This window comes from Aethalodelphis obliquidens, unplaced genomic scaffold, assembly GCF_003676395.1.
Source record: "Aethalodelphis obliquidens isolate GAN/ISIS:26980383/991018 unplaced genomic scaffold, ASM367639v1 scaffold56, whole genome shotgun sequence".
NCBI classification, from domain to species: domain Eukaryota; kingdom Metazoa; phylum Chordata; class Mammalia; order Artiodactyla; family Delphinidae; genus Aethalodelphis; species Aethalodelphis obliquidens.
The window spans coordinates 9113682-9130803 of NW_020838000.1; the positions used below are offsets into that span (position 1 = coordinate 9113682).

Genomic DNA, 17122 nt, shown 5'->3' on the forward strand with positions numbered 1-17122 from the left:
TAAAATACTGTTCTAATAATGATATGTCTCCATAATATCTGTGCTTTTTAATAAATTAACAGAAAACAATATATTGTGATTAGGAGATCAGTGGTATGTTGACTTAACATCTTAAAAAACATACTATGTCACAGAGGGGTGTGATCTTACTTCTATATGTAGTTCTGTGTTTCACAGGTACGGTTTCTGGCTGTGTTCTGGTTAAGTGAACCAGCTGACCTTTAGGGCTTTTCAAGCTCAGGGATTCTGTGAAAAGCTGCTATTACTCTTCTTGGTGTCTGTGGAGTGATCTGTATAATAAAGGGGTGCAGTAGCATGGCCAGTAGAAGAGGCAGATCACCTCCAGATGACTTCTCTTTAGCTTTGTCAGTTATTGCGCTTAGATGAATATTGATGTGATCTTCTGATACGGTGAGGATTCGTAGGACTTAAATTTGTTTCCTAAAATTAAAATCTGAGCCCCCCCAGGCAACTTCGTTTTTGGCCTCGCCACATGGCTCACGGGATCTTAGTTCCTCAACCAGGAATCAACTCGGGCCCTTGGTACTGAAAGCACGGAGTCCTAACCACTGGACTGCCAGGGAATTACCCCCAGACAACTTTTTTTTTTTTTTTTTTTTTTCCCGGTACGCGGGCCTCTCACCGCTGTGGCCTCTCCCGTTGCGGAGCACAGGCTCCGGACGCGCCGGCTCAGCGGCCATGGCTCACGGGCCCAGCCGCTCTGCGGCATGTGGGATCTTCCCGGACCGGGGTACGAACCCGTGTCCCCTGCATCGGCAGGCGGACTCTCAACCACTGTGCCACCAGGGAAGCCCCCACCAAGACAACTTTTTAACCAGAGTTTTGTTATCCCAAAGTGAGTGCACCGCAGAGTATTCCTCTGGGTATTGAAGCCCGATCATTTTATACCTGTGGGAAGAGAAAGCTGAAGGCTGGCTTGTCTGTTCTGACTTCTGCTTTTATGCTATTGCTCAGTCCATGTTTTCCTGCAGACCAGAGCCACGTGAACAGTGTCGCTTTTTAAATAGACTCTTAAAGAAGGAGGTTGTATCATTTTGTTCAAATGACTTGTGTTGTAGAAGTAGAATCATCTCATTCACTTATTCAGCAAGTGTTCATTGAGTGCCTACTGTGTGCCGAGCTCTGTTTTCATCAGTCCCTTGGGCTTCCCTCCAGCTTCACCAGGCTGCTAGGGCATCCCCGGTGCTCTAGATGGCCCAGCAAGCCCACATGGTCAGGAACCAGCTCCTTTTCTGATACCCTGTTCTAAATTACCCTTCCTGCCCTGCTCCAACAGAGACTGTATCAGTCTGACAGGGAAGAGTCCAGTGGCTTAACGAGACGAGAGGCCAGATAAAGAGCTTCCAGTCTGTGATGAGACAGTAGGATGATACCTACCCGGATGTGGAGAAGTCACAGTGTGTTTCCCTCAACACACTTCCTGCAGAATGTCAGAAAGCAAGGGGAAGTAGAAGTAAACCAAAATAGTCAGTGGGGGCAACAAAAAACTTTCTAACAATCTCTGCTTGATAGGGTCAGTAATATTGGAAATTGGCGAATCTCGTCAGACGCGCTAAACCCACAAGAGTAGGTATACTTTTCATTCCAGAGAAATGAAAAACTAACATTTAGACTTCCCAAGTATCTTTTTTCAAAGCAGTGGAGCAAATTTCAAGAAATTAAGTAAATGTCAATATTTTCAATGATTCTTTGATTGTAGATAAGTCTTTTCTTCCCGTGAGGTTTCATATCTGTATCTTTACCTTTTAACACACAATAATTTTACAGCTTTTAATTTTTTGAAGAAAATTCTGAATATAAAGTGAGATCTCACAATTTAGTCAATAAATAATATTTGGACAGTTGTTGGAAAGTTCCATTTTATATTTCTCAGTGTAGGTTGCAATCATAAAAAAATGTGCCACAGGACAGTTCACTTTTGGCAACTCAAAGGGTTTCTTCAAAATTATTTTTGGAAATGGCACATCTACCCCCAGGAACTTTTTTCGAGAGATACTTAGGAATTATTAATTCATAAATTAAAAAACTTTAAAATATGGGGAGATAGACACATGCATATACACAGACATTACTTCCAAAGAGAATTTAGAATTTCCAACAATAGAAGTATATAAGTATTATCATATAATGGACCCTTAGGAAAGAAATCTAGATTTCTTAAGTTATTGCCATAGGCAGTGTTAAAATCTGTATCCGTGTATATGTATTTATGTTACTAACGTGAATGTATAGATATCATTATATAACATTTATCAGGTTGTTTTTTTTTTTCTTTTCCATTATGGTTTATTACAGGATATTGAATATATTTAGTTCCCTGTGCTATACAGTAGGACCTTGTGTTTATCCATTACATGTATAATGGTTTGCCTCTGCTAATCCCGCACGCCCAGTCCATCCCTCCCCTCCCCTCCCCACACCTTGGCAACCACAAGTCTGTTCTCTATGTCTGTGAGTCTGTTTCTGTTTCTTATATAACTTCATTTGTGTCGTATTTTAGATTCCACATATAAGTGATAATCATATGGTATTTGTCTTTCTCTTTCTGACTTACTTTGCTTAGTATAGTAATCTCTCTACGTCCATCCATGTTGCTGCAAATGGCACTATTTCGTTCTTTTTTATGGCTGAGAGATATTCCATTATATATATGTACCACATCTTCTTTATCCATTTATCTGTTGATGGACGTTTAGGTGGTTTCCATGTCTTGGCTATTGTACATTGTGCCGTTATGAACATAGGGGTGCATGTATCAGATTGCTTTTTTAAATAAAAAAGGTTGAGAAAGATCAAAAATCTCCCTGCCCAGATAACCACTGTTGACATTCTTAAGGTAAAACTGAAGTACATATAATATTAGACAATCCCCAATTAATTAAAGGCATTACATGGGAAATAAAACAACCCCCTTTTCTCCTCCCACTTCTTTCTGCCAGCCCATTTCACTAAGGGTATCCACCGTTAAGTTTCTTATAATGCCTTGTAGGGAAAAAAAAAAAAAAGATTTTAAACTGAGAAACAACACGCGAGTCACATTAATGTGTTAACAGCTCGTGCCTGGAGATGACTTCACTCTGGACCTTCAAGATGAAAACACTAACAGATAAGTCCCAGTGCAGGTGACAAGCAGCAAATGGGTAGAACAAAGAAGAGGGAGGTCAAATCAACTCGAGCAGGACATGGTGACGAGAGGACAGAGAGCTGCTGCTGCCCACAAGGGTGAGGGAGGAGACTGCAGAGCCAAAAGGTTATCCTGGTAGATGACCCGGTACCGGTCCCTCTGGGTGTTGTTGAGACACGATAGTCCTGAAGCAGAACAGGTAGTTCCATTATGTTCTGAACAATTGCAGAGAAATAACAGAACATGGAAAACAAATTTGGGGACGCATCAATTAGCTAGAAAACGCCTCTTTTTGGAACACTTACTGGAAAAAAACATTGAATAAATGAGTTGTTTTTGGATTGAGAACAAGGTCAGAATTTGCCCTTTCATATCCAAAGACCTCATTCCACTTTTCTTTAATTCGAAGTCACATTTACTGCAGCCCTTTGTAGGGGAGCAGGATGGTGGTGCATCTTTGCCCAGCCCGGGCTCTGGAGTCGGGCCTGGGTTAGGGTCCTGCTTCCGTCACTGCCTTGCTGGATGACCCAGCGAGGCCACTTCACCACTCGCCTGTAAAGACAGAGAAAGAGCAGCTGCTTCAAGGGCAGTTACCTGTCGCATAGTAAGGGCTCGAGGGCATGACGGGTGGGGAGGGGGCAGGTCCTGGTGGTGGCGTCATTATGTGTTTTCCTCAGGTACCTCTTTGGTTTCCAGAATCAAATAGATGAACGTACTTAACACCTCTGTCTTTTCTTTGCTTAATAATGACTTCTGACAATCTGAAACTCCATGTTTGCACGCCAGCCCTGGACGCAATAAAGCTTGACCTCTCTGGCCAGGCTAGAACCAGGTCTGTTTCAGGGGCTGCAGGTACGGCCTGCTTCCTTTCCCCTCTTGTGGCACCAAGACGTATGTTTCTAATGAATAGACCTGAGCCCTCTTGCTGTCTGTCACTCAGGTCTGTGAGGTACCAAAGTGTCACCAGGCGGGGCCCAGCTTCGTCCTGTCTTCTCCGGGTCGCTGAATGACGTCAAGGCGACCCCCTTCCTGTGGCCACAGCACTGGGCTTCCCAAAGGCTTTGCCCTTCCTGATTCTCTGAGCCAGGCCTCCCACGAGCGACCCCCAGACTTCCTAGCCTCCTGAACGTTTTGCCTTTGGCCGTCCTGTGTCCAAATCCCCCAGCTGGTCTCAGGTTTATGGGGGTTCTGCCCGACTATTTAGGAATACAGCCCAACCCCTGTTCTTGCTTCCCACTGAGTTTAATGAGAGAAAAGTCATGAAAATTCATGCGGCATCATAGGAACTTAATAAATATCCTTCCCCTTCCTCCTTTCCTCTCTCCCAGCCACTCTGTGGTCAGGGTCCCCACTGATGCCTGTGAAGCTCATTCAGTCCACTCAGGCGCTTGACAGATAACCTCCATTGACACGTAGCACAGGGGACCCAGAAGTTTTATTGAATCTTTCAGAGAAGGACAGAGAGTGAAGGAAAGATTTAATATGCCCAGACACGGCCATAGCTAGTCCAAGGAGTCCCTTTGTGCATGTTAGAAAAAGGTACGTTCCCGTCCTGCGCAGATGCAGCTCGCACCAGGGCGTGCATCTGAACCCGCAGGCGCTCCCGGGCGTGGCGTACGTGGTGGTCCTGGGCTCAGAGCCAGTTAGCCCAGGTCTGCGGGTGGTCACCGGGCAGTGCAGCCAGTGGAAGGACAGGCCAGCAGGAGAGCACTGGCAGGTCTGTGACCACAGGACTGCCTGTGAACCCACCTGCTCTAGATTTGGAAGTGCCCAGCGTGCTGGTTAATGGTCTGGGTCTGCGCAGCGCGTAGCAGATGCCGGGAGCCACGCTGAGCCCTTTACACACGCGACCCACCTAGGACACACAGCGCACGTGAAGTGGGTGCCTCCCTTGTGGATGAGAACTGGGCCTGTGGAGGGTCAGTGACGCTTTCAAGGCCACACAGCTAGATACCAGCTGAGCTCAGACTCCAGCGCAGGTGCTGACTCAGCAGGTACTGCTTCGAGGAATTGTGCTTTGCAAGTGTCTCTCAAATCCATCACCCCAGCTTTAGTCGAAGCCTTATAATCTCTTGCATGGGCCAGTGCAGGGCATGCCTCGTTCAGCCAAGCTCCTGTAAAACTCAGGCTACTTTCCTGCTTAACATCTGTAATAACTCCCATCGCTACTGACAAGAGAAAGGCCAAACCCCTTCACGCGAGAACAAGCTGCTCTTCTTGGTCTAGCTGGCCCTATTTTTAGAGCCCCACCTTCCCTCTTGCCTCCCTCCCCCAGAGCTGGATGACCAAGAGAGAAAGCAGCTCACATGTGGGGTACTGGCCACTTTTAGAAAGAATTTGATTCCCTCCTCCCCACCCCAGCCCACCCCCGAGAAAACCATTGATGTAATCATCAAATGAAACAGAAGCACTCTGTTGAACTTAATCCTATTTTGTTTACACTGGTATCGGTGTCATTTTCAATTCCATATGGATGGCAGGAAGCGCTGAAGGATTAATCAGGCTTTGTCTGAGCTGGATGTTCCCAGGCGTCTAACTGCCTCGTAAATACCATGTTTTCTGCCCCCAAATGACCTTCCCTGAGCCATGACCCCCACCACTGCCCACTCCTCAGATTTCAAGATGTCGCTCGCAACTCTGATGGCCTGCGACAGGATTGGATGGTCCCTCTTTTGTGCTTCCAGAGTCCCGCTGTTCATACTTCAGTGTTTTTGCTTTGACCACCTGGGGTTGTAGGTCAGTCAGTGCAGGTACAAGTCTGTGTTTCCCTTGTGCTGCAGTTTTAGGAGCTTCTGACGAGCTCCTGTGGTCATCCCCCCATCCTCAGCGCTGGGCAGAGTTTCCAGAGACATTTCCTCAGATCAGTCTGCATTGGGCTTGTTCCCCGATGTTTGGTTATGAAAGGAAGACTGGACATGCCTGAGGTGGCTTGAGAATAGGTCTGTATTTAGTATATTCAAGAGTGCCTCACCATATAATCGTAAATAGTTGTCTTGGGTCAGGACTTTGGAGAATTCGGGTAGGAAGCTTTTGGGGGAGTGCCCTCAGGGTCAATACGTGGGGAGTCAAAGAAGCAGTGTTGCCCTCAGTTGTCTGTTTTGAGACAAGGGGGCCAGCCTTTGTCCTCTGTCCACCCAAACCAGTCACTGGATTGGAGCTGTTCCCCGGGGAAGGGGCATGATCTTGGGCAAAGCAGCTCTCCTCAGCTGGGGCTGTTTCCAGAGAGGAAGCCGTGAGAGCCAGCGACAGCCCACGCTTCCCACGTCTGGGAGGACAAGTGCCTCTGTCCCGAAGTGGGGATCTCGGCAGGGCTCCGCAGGCTCCTCTAGAAATGAGCATCGGGTTTTGGTGCAACACAAGAAATGGTTAATGTTGTTCCTGTCAGTTAAAAACTTTCAAAGGTTTACAAGAGTATCAGGGCTACTGTGCAGTTTATGGGCTACAGGCGTGTTGAGAGTCCTGACTCCTCAGCTTGGGAGCTGTCCAGGTGAGGCCAGGGTGATGGAATGTCTCGGGCCTGGAAAGGGTGGGAAGTCTGACAGTCCTTTCTTCTGTCTCACGTGCTGGTGACTCTGTCTTCTTAAGGTCTAAATGTCTACGGTCCCAAAGGGCACAAAAATGTTAGCTAATTTCTGTAATTGAGGGGAAATGTATTTTGTACAGGTTTTTTATACGAGATACAGGCCAAGTAGTACTGTATGATACTACCACCAATTTGGAATTTGATCATTCAGAGGTAAATTCTGATAAGAACCGGCTTAGTGCTATCTCTGAAAAGGAAGTTTGCCCAGGAGAATAATAGCTACAAAAGAAACTTAGGGAGAACAAGACACTTTTAAGTTCTTTCTGGATTGGATAACTGGATACTAAATCTCACCCAGTAAATAACTGATGAGCTAATTTATTAAAGCAGGTATTCGAAAGATCTCTCCTAGATATGTCATTAGCTTAGTTTGTTATGATGGTTACTTTACGTAACAGCCTGCGTGTTGTGAAAAACATTTGGAAATTTAGACTGTTAAGTGGTTTATACCTGTCCTGTCCAGTGTGGTGTCCGCTAGCCACACAGGACCTTGGAGTGCTTGAAATATATGTTATTTTTTTTTCCATTTTGGAAGAAAGATGGGGGCAAAAGTTGTTATAGTCCACAGAATTCTAACTTTTTCCAGCAGTATAATAAAATTCAAATGATTCTACCTGGAATTTTAGATTAACTCAGAATCTGAACTATAATGTCAAGTGTTCAAGAGTCTAGAGATCATAAGTAGAGAAATACTTCTGAAATACTTAAGAAATAATAATGAGCATTTCCCACTATTGTAACAGTTCTGTGAATCGAAAGTCTGATTGAGGTCTCAGCAAGCTAAAACCAAGGTGTCAGGAGGCTCTAGGGGAGAATCATCTGTGCTGTTGGCAGAATTCACTTCCTTGTGACTGTAGAACCGAGGTCCCCATGTCTTCACTGGCCGTCATCTGAGGGCCATTGCCAGCTCTAGAGGATCCACACTGACTCACGTCCCTGCCTCCACGTTCAAAGCCAACACCACCAGGTCAGCTCCCTCTCCTGCTTCAGCTGCCTTCTTTTTCATTTTCTTTTTCTTTTTTTTTTTTTTTTTTCCGATACGTGGGCCTCTCAGTGTTGCCGCCTCTCCCGTTGTGGAGCACAGCTTCCAGACGCACAGGCTCAGTGGCCATGGCTCATGGGCCCAGCCGCTCCGCGGCATGTGGGATCTTCCCGGACCGGGGCACGAACCCGTGTCCCCTGCATCGGCAGGCAGACTCTCAACCACTGCGCCACCAGGGAAGCCCTGCCTTTTTTTCTTTAGTCACAGCTCTGACTCCTTCTTCTACTTTCCTGTTTCACTGTAAGGACTCGTGTTCACACTAACCTACCATGATCACCCAGGATACTCTTCCCATCTTAAGGTTCTTTAAATCACACCTACAAAGTCTCTTTCACCACATAAAGTAGCATATTCATAGGCTCTAGAGATTAAGGGCATAGGCATTATTCCACCTGCCATATAATATGGCTTTTGGGGGAAAGGCATGAATGATCAAAATTGACCCAAGAAAAAGTAGGAAACTTTAATAGAGGAATTAACATAGAAAAAAATCCAAAGAGCCGCTATAGTCGTACCTTTCAAAAGTCACCAGCACCAGAGTTATAGGTGAATGATCCAAACTTTGAAGGGACAGATAAATTCAGTTGTATAAACTCAGAAAAAGATGGAAGTTTTTTCATTTCATTTTGTGAAGAAAACCATGTTCTCATGAATCAAAATGCTTTGGCTTCTTAGATTTCTTTTTTTCTGTGTACTTTAAAAGTAAATTGAAACTCAAAACTGAGCAAACATTCCTCTTGTTTTAGCTTTATCTTCCGCCACCCCAAGGCAATAAAAGCTTCTTAAGGAGTAGAGTTTGAAGGAGCAAGGAGAAAATGTTCATAAAAGGAAAAAGAAAAACCTAGGTTTATAATCAACACTTAAGTTGTTTTTCACTTTATCATCTTGGGTAAGAAATGCCTTCCTAAGTAGGACCCTAAAAACAGAAGCCATAAAGGTAAATGTAGACATACACAGACATATGTACAAAGGGCTATGTTCTAGAATTTAGGAGGAACTCCCCTAAATCAGTTTTTTTAAATGAAATTAGCAGAGACAATTCACAGAGGATCTTCAGATGGCCCATATTATTATGTTACGAGATATTGTTTAAAAAGATATTCAGGGCTTCCCTGGTGGTGCAGCGGTTGAGAGTCCGCCTGCCGATGCAGGGGACACGGGTTTGTGCCCCAGTCCAGGAAGATCCCACATGCCGGGGAGCAGCTGGGCCCGTGAGCCATGGCCGCTGAGCCTGCGCGTCCAGAGCCTGTGCTCCGCAACGGGAGAGGCCCCAACAGTGAGAGACCCGCGTACCGCAAAAAAAATAAAAATAAAAAAATTAAAAGATATTCAGCCTCACTAGTTATCAAGAAACTTCAAGCTAACATAATGAAGTCTTCCTTCCATCAGATTAACCAAATAAGTAAGTAGATAAAGATATCATACATCATATTACATTTACACATATATAAATATATATTACACACATATATGTCTTTTAAAATCCTAGGAGGAAGCAATTTGGAATCATCTAAATTTAAAATGTACATACCATTAAACATAGCAGTTCCATGTATAGAAATTTATCTTACAGAAATAGCCAACCGTACCTAAAGATGTACCTCTCCAGAGCATTGTCATTTTGTTTGCAAAGGCAAAAAATTAGAAAAATCCCAATTATTCAGGAGCGCTACAAAATTTCTTTCTTCACATTCCTTAAAAAAAGATAAGGCAGATTTTTATATAAATGAAAGACAAATTTTCATGATCAAGTCCAAAAAACATGTTACAGAGGGATGTACTTTTGGAATAACAGAATAAGGACCTCTGAAAAATCTGTTTCTCCATGAAAGTAACAAGAAGAATGGCAAGAATGCCAAAATCAACTTGTTCAGAACTCTGAAAATTAATCAAAGGATTGAGTCAATTTGAGGAGCATCTATTCAAGAAAAAAATGGCTGAATCTCAGTAACAACCATGAGAAATGAAATATTTTCCTGCTATATCAATAAACAGAGGATGTCGCAGTCATCAAGGATCGCAGCCCTCCACCGTGAGCCGAGGAAACTCAGGGCTGAAAAGAATACCTGCCTTCTAGCAGCCATCAGACTGCAGCCACTCCCTGCGGTGAGCCCTGAGGAAACTCAGGATGTGTCAGGATGCTGGCTGCAGATAGCTGAGGTGCATATCAAAGGAATGATTTCAGTGAGCCAAGACTCTTGCATCTCCCCATGTATAGAAAAGCGATAAATGCTTTAACTTGAGATATCTGGTTTTCTTTACTTAACAATAATCTTTTGATGTTCAGAGTACCTGCCCTTTGTTACAGAACTCCTATATAACCTGGCTCCCCCCCCCACCCCGCCGCCCCCCTCCCCGCTCACCTCCTCAGAGCAGCTTCTCAGAGCTATCTGAAAACGCTGTCTGCCGGGGCTGCAGGCCTCATTTTGCCCCAAATAAAACTTAACTCGCAGCTCTCACGTTGTCCATATATATTTTTTTAAGTGAACAGCAGCATGCTTTGTAACATTTTCACTTTCCCTATTTCCACCCTCTCTCCCCAGCTCTGCCATAGCCTTTGATAGACAGCAGCCTCTCAACCGCTGGAGGAAAAAGAATGAATTTGGAGCACCCTAAAAGTCCCATCCCCAGTAAATGTCAGTAGTTGACCTGTGCAGCAGCACTCTCAAAAACCCTCTTTCTTAGGGCTTGTCTTTATTGGACTTTAATCAGGACTCACTAAGGGAGAAACCCTATCCACGGAGCATCCATTGAAAATAATCGGTGGCAGTTACTTAACATCGCAGCTACCCAAGGCAGAAATGGAGCAAACGAGAGGCTAAGCGAAAACTTAACAGGAAAATCAGAGGCTAGCAAAAAGCTTAAAAGGAAAATCTAAGGAATGAGATGTCCACCGGGGGTTTTGAAAAGCTCCAATATATTTCTGGGAATCGAGAAGGCCACACGCATGCAAGATTATACACATGCCCAGGGAAGATTTAAAAAGGGTTTAATCTGTCAACTCTGGATGAACTTGAGGCTCTGCATAGACAAGAATGAAAGCTAGAGCAGAACTGTAGACTGCCTGCTGAGCACTGAAGGCATGCCCGAAGACACACGCGTACAGAGCCCCCTGCAGAGGCTCAGAGACTGACTGGTTCAAGGCATTTAAGGAAGGGAAACTTCTGTCTCCTAACTGACCACTAAGCTAACCGAGCAGAGACTTCAGGGGCACACAACAGCAAAGAATATAGACTTTACAGAATTAGTTTAGGGAAGTCACTAAAGAACACAACAAAAACAGCAAGAAAAACAAATCTGGGGGTTGGGATGGGATCTAATTTGCAGAGCTGCCACATTAGTTTATTAAAATGGCCAGTTTTCAATAAAAAGTCTGAGACATACAAAGAAACAGAAAAGTATGGCCCATATTATTGGGAATAAAGCAATCAATACACACTGCCCCTGAGGAAGCAGAGACATTTACTTGACTAACTAGATCAGTAAGCTTATTAAGTCAGCTATTACAAATATCTTGAAAAAGTTCAAACTGTGTCTGAAGATCTACAGGAATGTATGAGACCAGTTTCTCACCAAATAGAGAATATTAATAAAGCGATAGGATTTTTTTTTTTTTTTTGAAGAACCAAATAGCTATTCTGGAGTTGAAATACAATAACTCAAATGAAAATTTCACTATAGAGGATCAACAGTAGATTTGAGCTTACAGAAGAAAGAATCATAACTTAAAGATATGTCAGTTGAGATGATCTGATTTGAAAAGCAGAAAGACAAAAGAATGAAATAAAATGAACAGAGTCTCAAAGACTTGCAGAATACCATCAAATATACCAACATACAGATGATGGGAATTCCAGGAGAGAAGAGAGAGAAAGGTGCGGAAGGAATATCTGAAGAAGTGCTGGCAGAAGTATTCCACAACTTTATGAAAAACATTAGTCTGTGTATCCAAGAAGCTCTGTTAACTCCAAACAGGGTAAACTCAAAGAGATCCACACCTAGACACAGCGTGGACAAACTGCTAAAAGCCAACAACAAAGAGAGAAACTTGAAAGCAGAAAGAGAAAAACAATTCACGATACACTAGGGAACCTCAATAAGATTAACAGCTGACTTGTCATAAAAAATCATGGAGTCCAGAAGGCAGTAGGATGATATATTCAATAATTCTATATCTAGTAAAACTATCCTTCAAAAAGAAAGGAGAAATTAAGACAATCACATAAACAAAAACAGAATCCAATGCTAGCAAATCTGCCCTGTAAGACATAATAAATGGAGTCCTGCGGGCTAAAATGAAGGGATACTATAAGTGAATTCAGATCCACACAAAGAAAAAGAGCACCGATAAAGGTAACTACATAGGTAAATATAAAATACAGTATAAATGTATTTTGTTTATGTCTTATTAACAGAGCAGTACTACCCAAATTGATCTATATATTCATCGCAATCACCCTCAAAATCTCAGGTGTCTTTTTGGGAGAAACTGACAAGGTGATCATAAAATTCATCTGGAAATGCAAAATCCCCCTAAAGGCAAAAAAGCAGTCTTGAAAAAGAACAAAATTGGAGAACTCATACTCCTTGATTTCAAAACTTACTATGTAGCTACAGTAATCAAGACAGTGTGGTACTGTCATAAAGATAGGCATGTATAAATGGAATAGAGTTGAGAGCATAGAAATAAACCCTTACATTTGTGGTAAGTCGATTTTCAACAAGGGTACCAAGACCATTCAGTGGGGAAATAATAGTCTTTTCTAGAAATAGTACTGGGAAAACTAGATCTCTGCATGAAAAAGAATGAAGTGGAACTACTTCCTCACATTATATACAAAAATTAACTCAAAATGGACCAGACTTAAATGCAAGAGCTAAAACTATAACACTCTTAAAAGAAAATGTAGGAGTAAATCTCTGTAATTAGGCAATATCTTCTTAGACATGATACCAACAGCACAAGCAACAAAAGAAAAAATAGGTAAATTCATCAGAATTAAAAACTTTTTGGTTTCAAAGGATACCATTAAAGTGAAAAGGCAGTGCACAGAATGGGAGAATTCTTTGCAAATCATATATCTGAAATAGAATATATGAAGAATCCTTACAGCTTAACCATAAAAAGACAAATAACCCAGTGTTAAAAATGGGCAAAAGATTTGAATAGCTGTTTCTCCACAGAAGATGTACAACTATCTAATAAGCACATGAACGCAACATCGTTAGTCATTTGCATTGGTAAATTGCAAATAAAAATCACAGTGAGATACCACTTCATACCCACCAGGGTGGCTAAAATAAGAAACAGCCAAAAATATGTGTTGACAAGGATGTGGAGAAACTGGAACCCTCATAGGATGCTGATGGAAATGTTAAAATGGTGTAGCTATTTTCAAAACCAGTTTGGCAGTTTCACAAAATGTTCAACACAGACTTACCATATTGACACAGCAGTTTCACTCCTAGGTACTGACCCAAGAGAAATGAAAACATAGGTCCACACAAAATTTTATACACGACTGTTTGTGGTACAAACATAATAATAATAGCCAAGAAATGGATACAAGCTATAAATGTCCATCAACTGATGAGTGGATAAGCAAAATGTGGTCTATCCATACAATAGAGTATTATTTGGCAGTAAAAAGGAATGAAGTACTGACACAGACTACAGCGTGAATGCACCTTGAAAACATTGTGCCAACTGATAGAAGCCAGGCACAAAAGACCACATATTGTATAATTCCATTTATATGACATTTCTAGAAAAGGCAGAGCCATAGAGACAGCAAGTAGCTTAGTGGTAGCCAGGGGGTATTGGGAGGAACTGCTAATGGGCACAGGTTTGGGTTTTTTGGTGATAAAAATGTTCTAAAATTAGATGGTGATAGTTGAGAATCTCTGTGAATATACTAAAAACTGCTGAATTATACACTTTTAAAAGGTGAGTTTTATGGTATGTGAATTATATCTCAATAAATCTGTTATTTTTTTTATAAAGGCAATTTTCACATTTATCTGTTTACAATAAAAATGTATTTACGAATTAGTGGCATAATTTTAAAAAGAGAAAATAAATAGGTGGTTCCTGAGGTCTTTTTCAGCTCCAGCGTTCTAGGACCCTCTACCAGTGAGCTTGTCGCCACGCTGCATAGCCCAGGGAAGTTATGACCTAGAGCCTGCAGGTGGGTGGGAGACAGACAGAGGCAGAGGAGGGAAGAAGGGAAGGTGTGGGGGACTTAGACAGTCTAGACCCTGAAGTCAACATCAGATGCTTCTATGGCCTGGGACTCTGCTGCCCCTCCTTTCCCAACCTCAAGACCGCCTCTGTCCTCCTCAGGGCTCAGCTCTGACATCACCCACTGCAGGTTGGATTCTCCAGGAAGCAGACCCTGAGACGGAGTTAGAAGTACACAAGGCTTACAGGGGACTAACATCTGTGAAAGGAAAAGAGGAGGGGATGGAACTGAGAAGGGGGGTGTCATCAGACTGCGATGCAGACCTCACGGAGGTCTCTGGAGGCTCAGCAGGAAGCCTTGAGGCCGAGTTCCTAGTAGAAGAGCCCTGTGTCATCAGGTGGAAACGGGTCAGCCCTTTACTGCTGGTCGCTGACTGACAGTCACGTGTGAAAACTGACTTTATAAAAATAACAGCTTTATTGAGGTATAATTCATATGCCATCAAATTCACTTTTCTTTAAGTGTATCATTCAGTGGTTTTTAGCATATTCACAGAGATGCTCACCTCATACCACTATCTGACACTTGGAGTTAAACTTGACCCCTCTCATTCCTCTCATGGATTCGTCAGTAAATCTCATCAGTTTTGTATGGAATCTGACCTCTTCTCACCACCAAGCTGTGATCATTCTGCTGACTTGGATTTTTGCAATGGCAAAAATTGTTTCCCCTCTTTTTTTGCTCTCTGCCAACCCTAAACTGTTCCCAATGCAGCAGTCAGAGGGATCCTTTTAAAGTTAAGTCAAATCATGTCACTCTCCTGCTCAAATCCTCTAGCAGCTTCTACTGGCTTCGCTTCTCAGAGGAAAAGTCATCCAAATTCCTCACCTGACGTGATGCCCCCAGGCCCCATCTGCTCCCCCCATTCTTGGCTTTAGCCACACTGGCCACTCTGCTGTCCTTCAGAACCACTAAGGTCCTGCTTGGGGCCTTGGTACTTGCTGTCCCTTCACATTGTCTGCAAAGCTGGTATTTTACCTTCTTCACGTTTTTGCCCAAATGTCCTGCACCTCATTTCTCAGTGACACCTTCCCTGACCCTCCTATTTCAAACTGCACACCTTCCTCCGACACTGACAATCCCCTTTCCTGCTTTCTTTTTCCCCACGGTGTTTACTACCATCTAAAATCATATATATTTTATGAATGTTATGTGTCTGTCTCCCCTCACTAGAACCTGAATGCCTTGAGGGATGGGAGTTTAGATGGCTCAGTTTCCAGTCTCCCTGCCCCGCTAAGTGCCTGATACTTACTAGGCGCTCAGTTACTATGGGTGAATGAATGAATAACTGAATGCACACCAGGTGCTGCGCGAGGTCCTTAAATCCTCATAACAGCCTTCCGGAAATGTCCCCATCGTATACGTGAGACCTGCGTGGGTCTGGCCGCAGCCAATTCTGTTCGCCTGTCTTCTGCGCCGTGCTGCCCTCCCAGCGGGCCTTCCTAGAGCCCTTGCTCCTGTCTAAGGGAGCTTCATGGCTCCAGAACCTCTCAGTGCAAAAGGCACTGCAGGGAGTCACAGATGCGCCCACTCTGATGTGGGGACCAGTCTTGGATGTAGCCCTTGAGCCAGCACCTTGTCCCATTTCCAGATGCTTCTACTATGGCCTGGGGGTAGCGGTGTATCTGATCTGCAATTAATGAAAAGGAAAGGGGTGCTTTTGAAAAACTGGTGAAGGATTTAGGGGTTTTTTTTGTATATATTAATAATATAATGTGCCGTATAATTGTTTCTGGCTTCTGTTATTAAGGATGATTCCATTAGTGAGGGAAAACCCAGTCATTTCACCTGTGATTTCTGAAAATTGGATTTTTTCGTTTTTTGATATGCGTACCACACTTGGACCAGTGTAGTTTAAATAACGCGCAGAAAACTATAGCACGACTTCATTGTTTTAAAAAATCGACAGCTATTCTGATACATAAAAATACATGCATCTTAACACTCCACAGTGTCATCATGTTGACAGTGTGAATAAAGAAGTATTCTAATTGATCATTTATTAAAAGCAGTAAATTCAGTAGCAGTGGAAGAGTCTGGTGTCTCATTAGTGCTACTTAATTTTTCTTACAGGACAAAGCTCTAAAAACATCCGTTCATCTCCAAGCATTGAGAGCTTGCCTGGAGGAAGAGAGTTCACTGGCTCCCCACCTTCATCTGCTACTAAAAAGGATTCCTTTTTCAGCAACATCTCCCGTTCACGCTCACACAGCAAAACTATGGGCAGAAAAGAATCTGTAAGTATTTTAAGGACGGTTTTCTTTTTACCCTACATTTTCCTCTAGAATGCTGCATTTGTGAAAGCCTCTCTTTGTGCCTAGTTTTATAAAGTTCTTAAAATTTTTATGGACTGAAATGAACTATTTCATCAGAAGTATTTTTATTATTATAATTTAGTAATATTTTAACGCTCTGATCTATATTACACTGGGGTGGGGGTGAGGGGAAGTAGCATCAATTAAAATAAGTTGAATCCCAAATCTTCATCCTTTTTTTACTCTACAAATGCCTTTGTCAAAGCCTGTACTGCCTTCTAAAATGCTAAGAAATAGCATTATACCAAACCATAGAATAAGACACTTAAACCAAGCTGTTTTTTTCAGTTTTAAGTATTTCTTGAAAATGAAAAACAGCTATTTTACCAATTGTTTTTAAAAGTTATACAGATTACCTTTAAATTATGGTGTATTGATAGCTGCTGTCTAAGATCCTTTGTATACATTACTCAAAGGGACACAGCTAACGCATATCAACTACAATACTTAAAAAATCTCATTGTTTCTGAAAAAATGTTTAAGTCACCTTCACAAGAGATAAAACATTTAGTCACACTTTATAGCTATTTCAACCCAGTATTCTAATACGAAGAATTCCTCTGCCCACTGGAAGAGGCTGTAAATGCAAGGTCTTACAGCCAAGGACTAGCTGTTGCTGAAACAGTGCTAAGATGGAGGGGTGGGTGTACAACCTTTGAGGGATAATTATTTAAGGTACATAGGCCAGATAACAGCATGGTGTCTATCTGCGTGACTGTATGACACTCAGCTTCCTGGTGCTTCCGCCACCTCATCTGCAAGTTAAACAACATACTTTGCCCTCTGAAGGGAAGA

General features: G+C 42.8%; 1 protein-coding gene across 6 annotated transcripts in view; it reads left to right on the forward strand.

The window, feature by feature from the left end:
* Positions 1-17122, forward strand: part of TBC1D5 (TBC1 domain family member 5) — a 540677-nt gene that overhangs the window by 474939 nt on the left and 48616 nt on the right. For all 6 annotated transcript variants that reach the window (XM_027086554.1, XM_027086556.1, XM_027086555.1 and 3 more), the window contains one exon: positions 16086-16249. In XM_027086554.1, coding sequence (XP_026942355.1) covers positions 16086-16249 — 164 coding nt within the window. The remainder of the gene's footprint in view (positions 1-16085; positions 16250-17122) is intronic.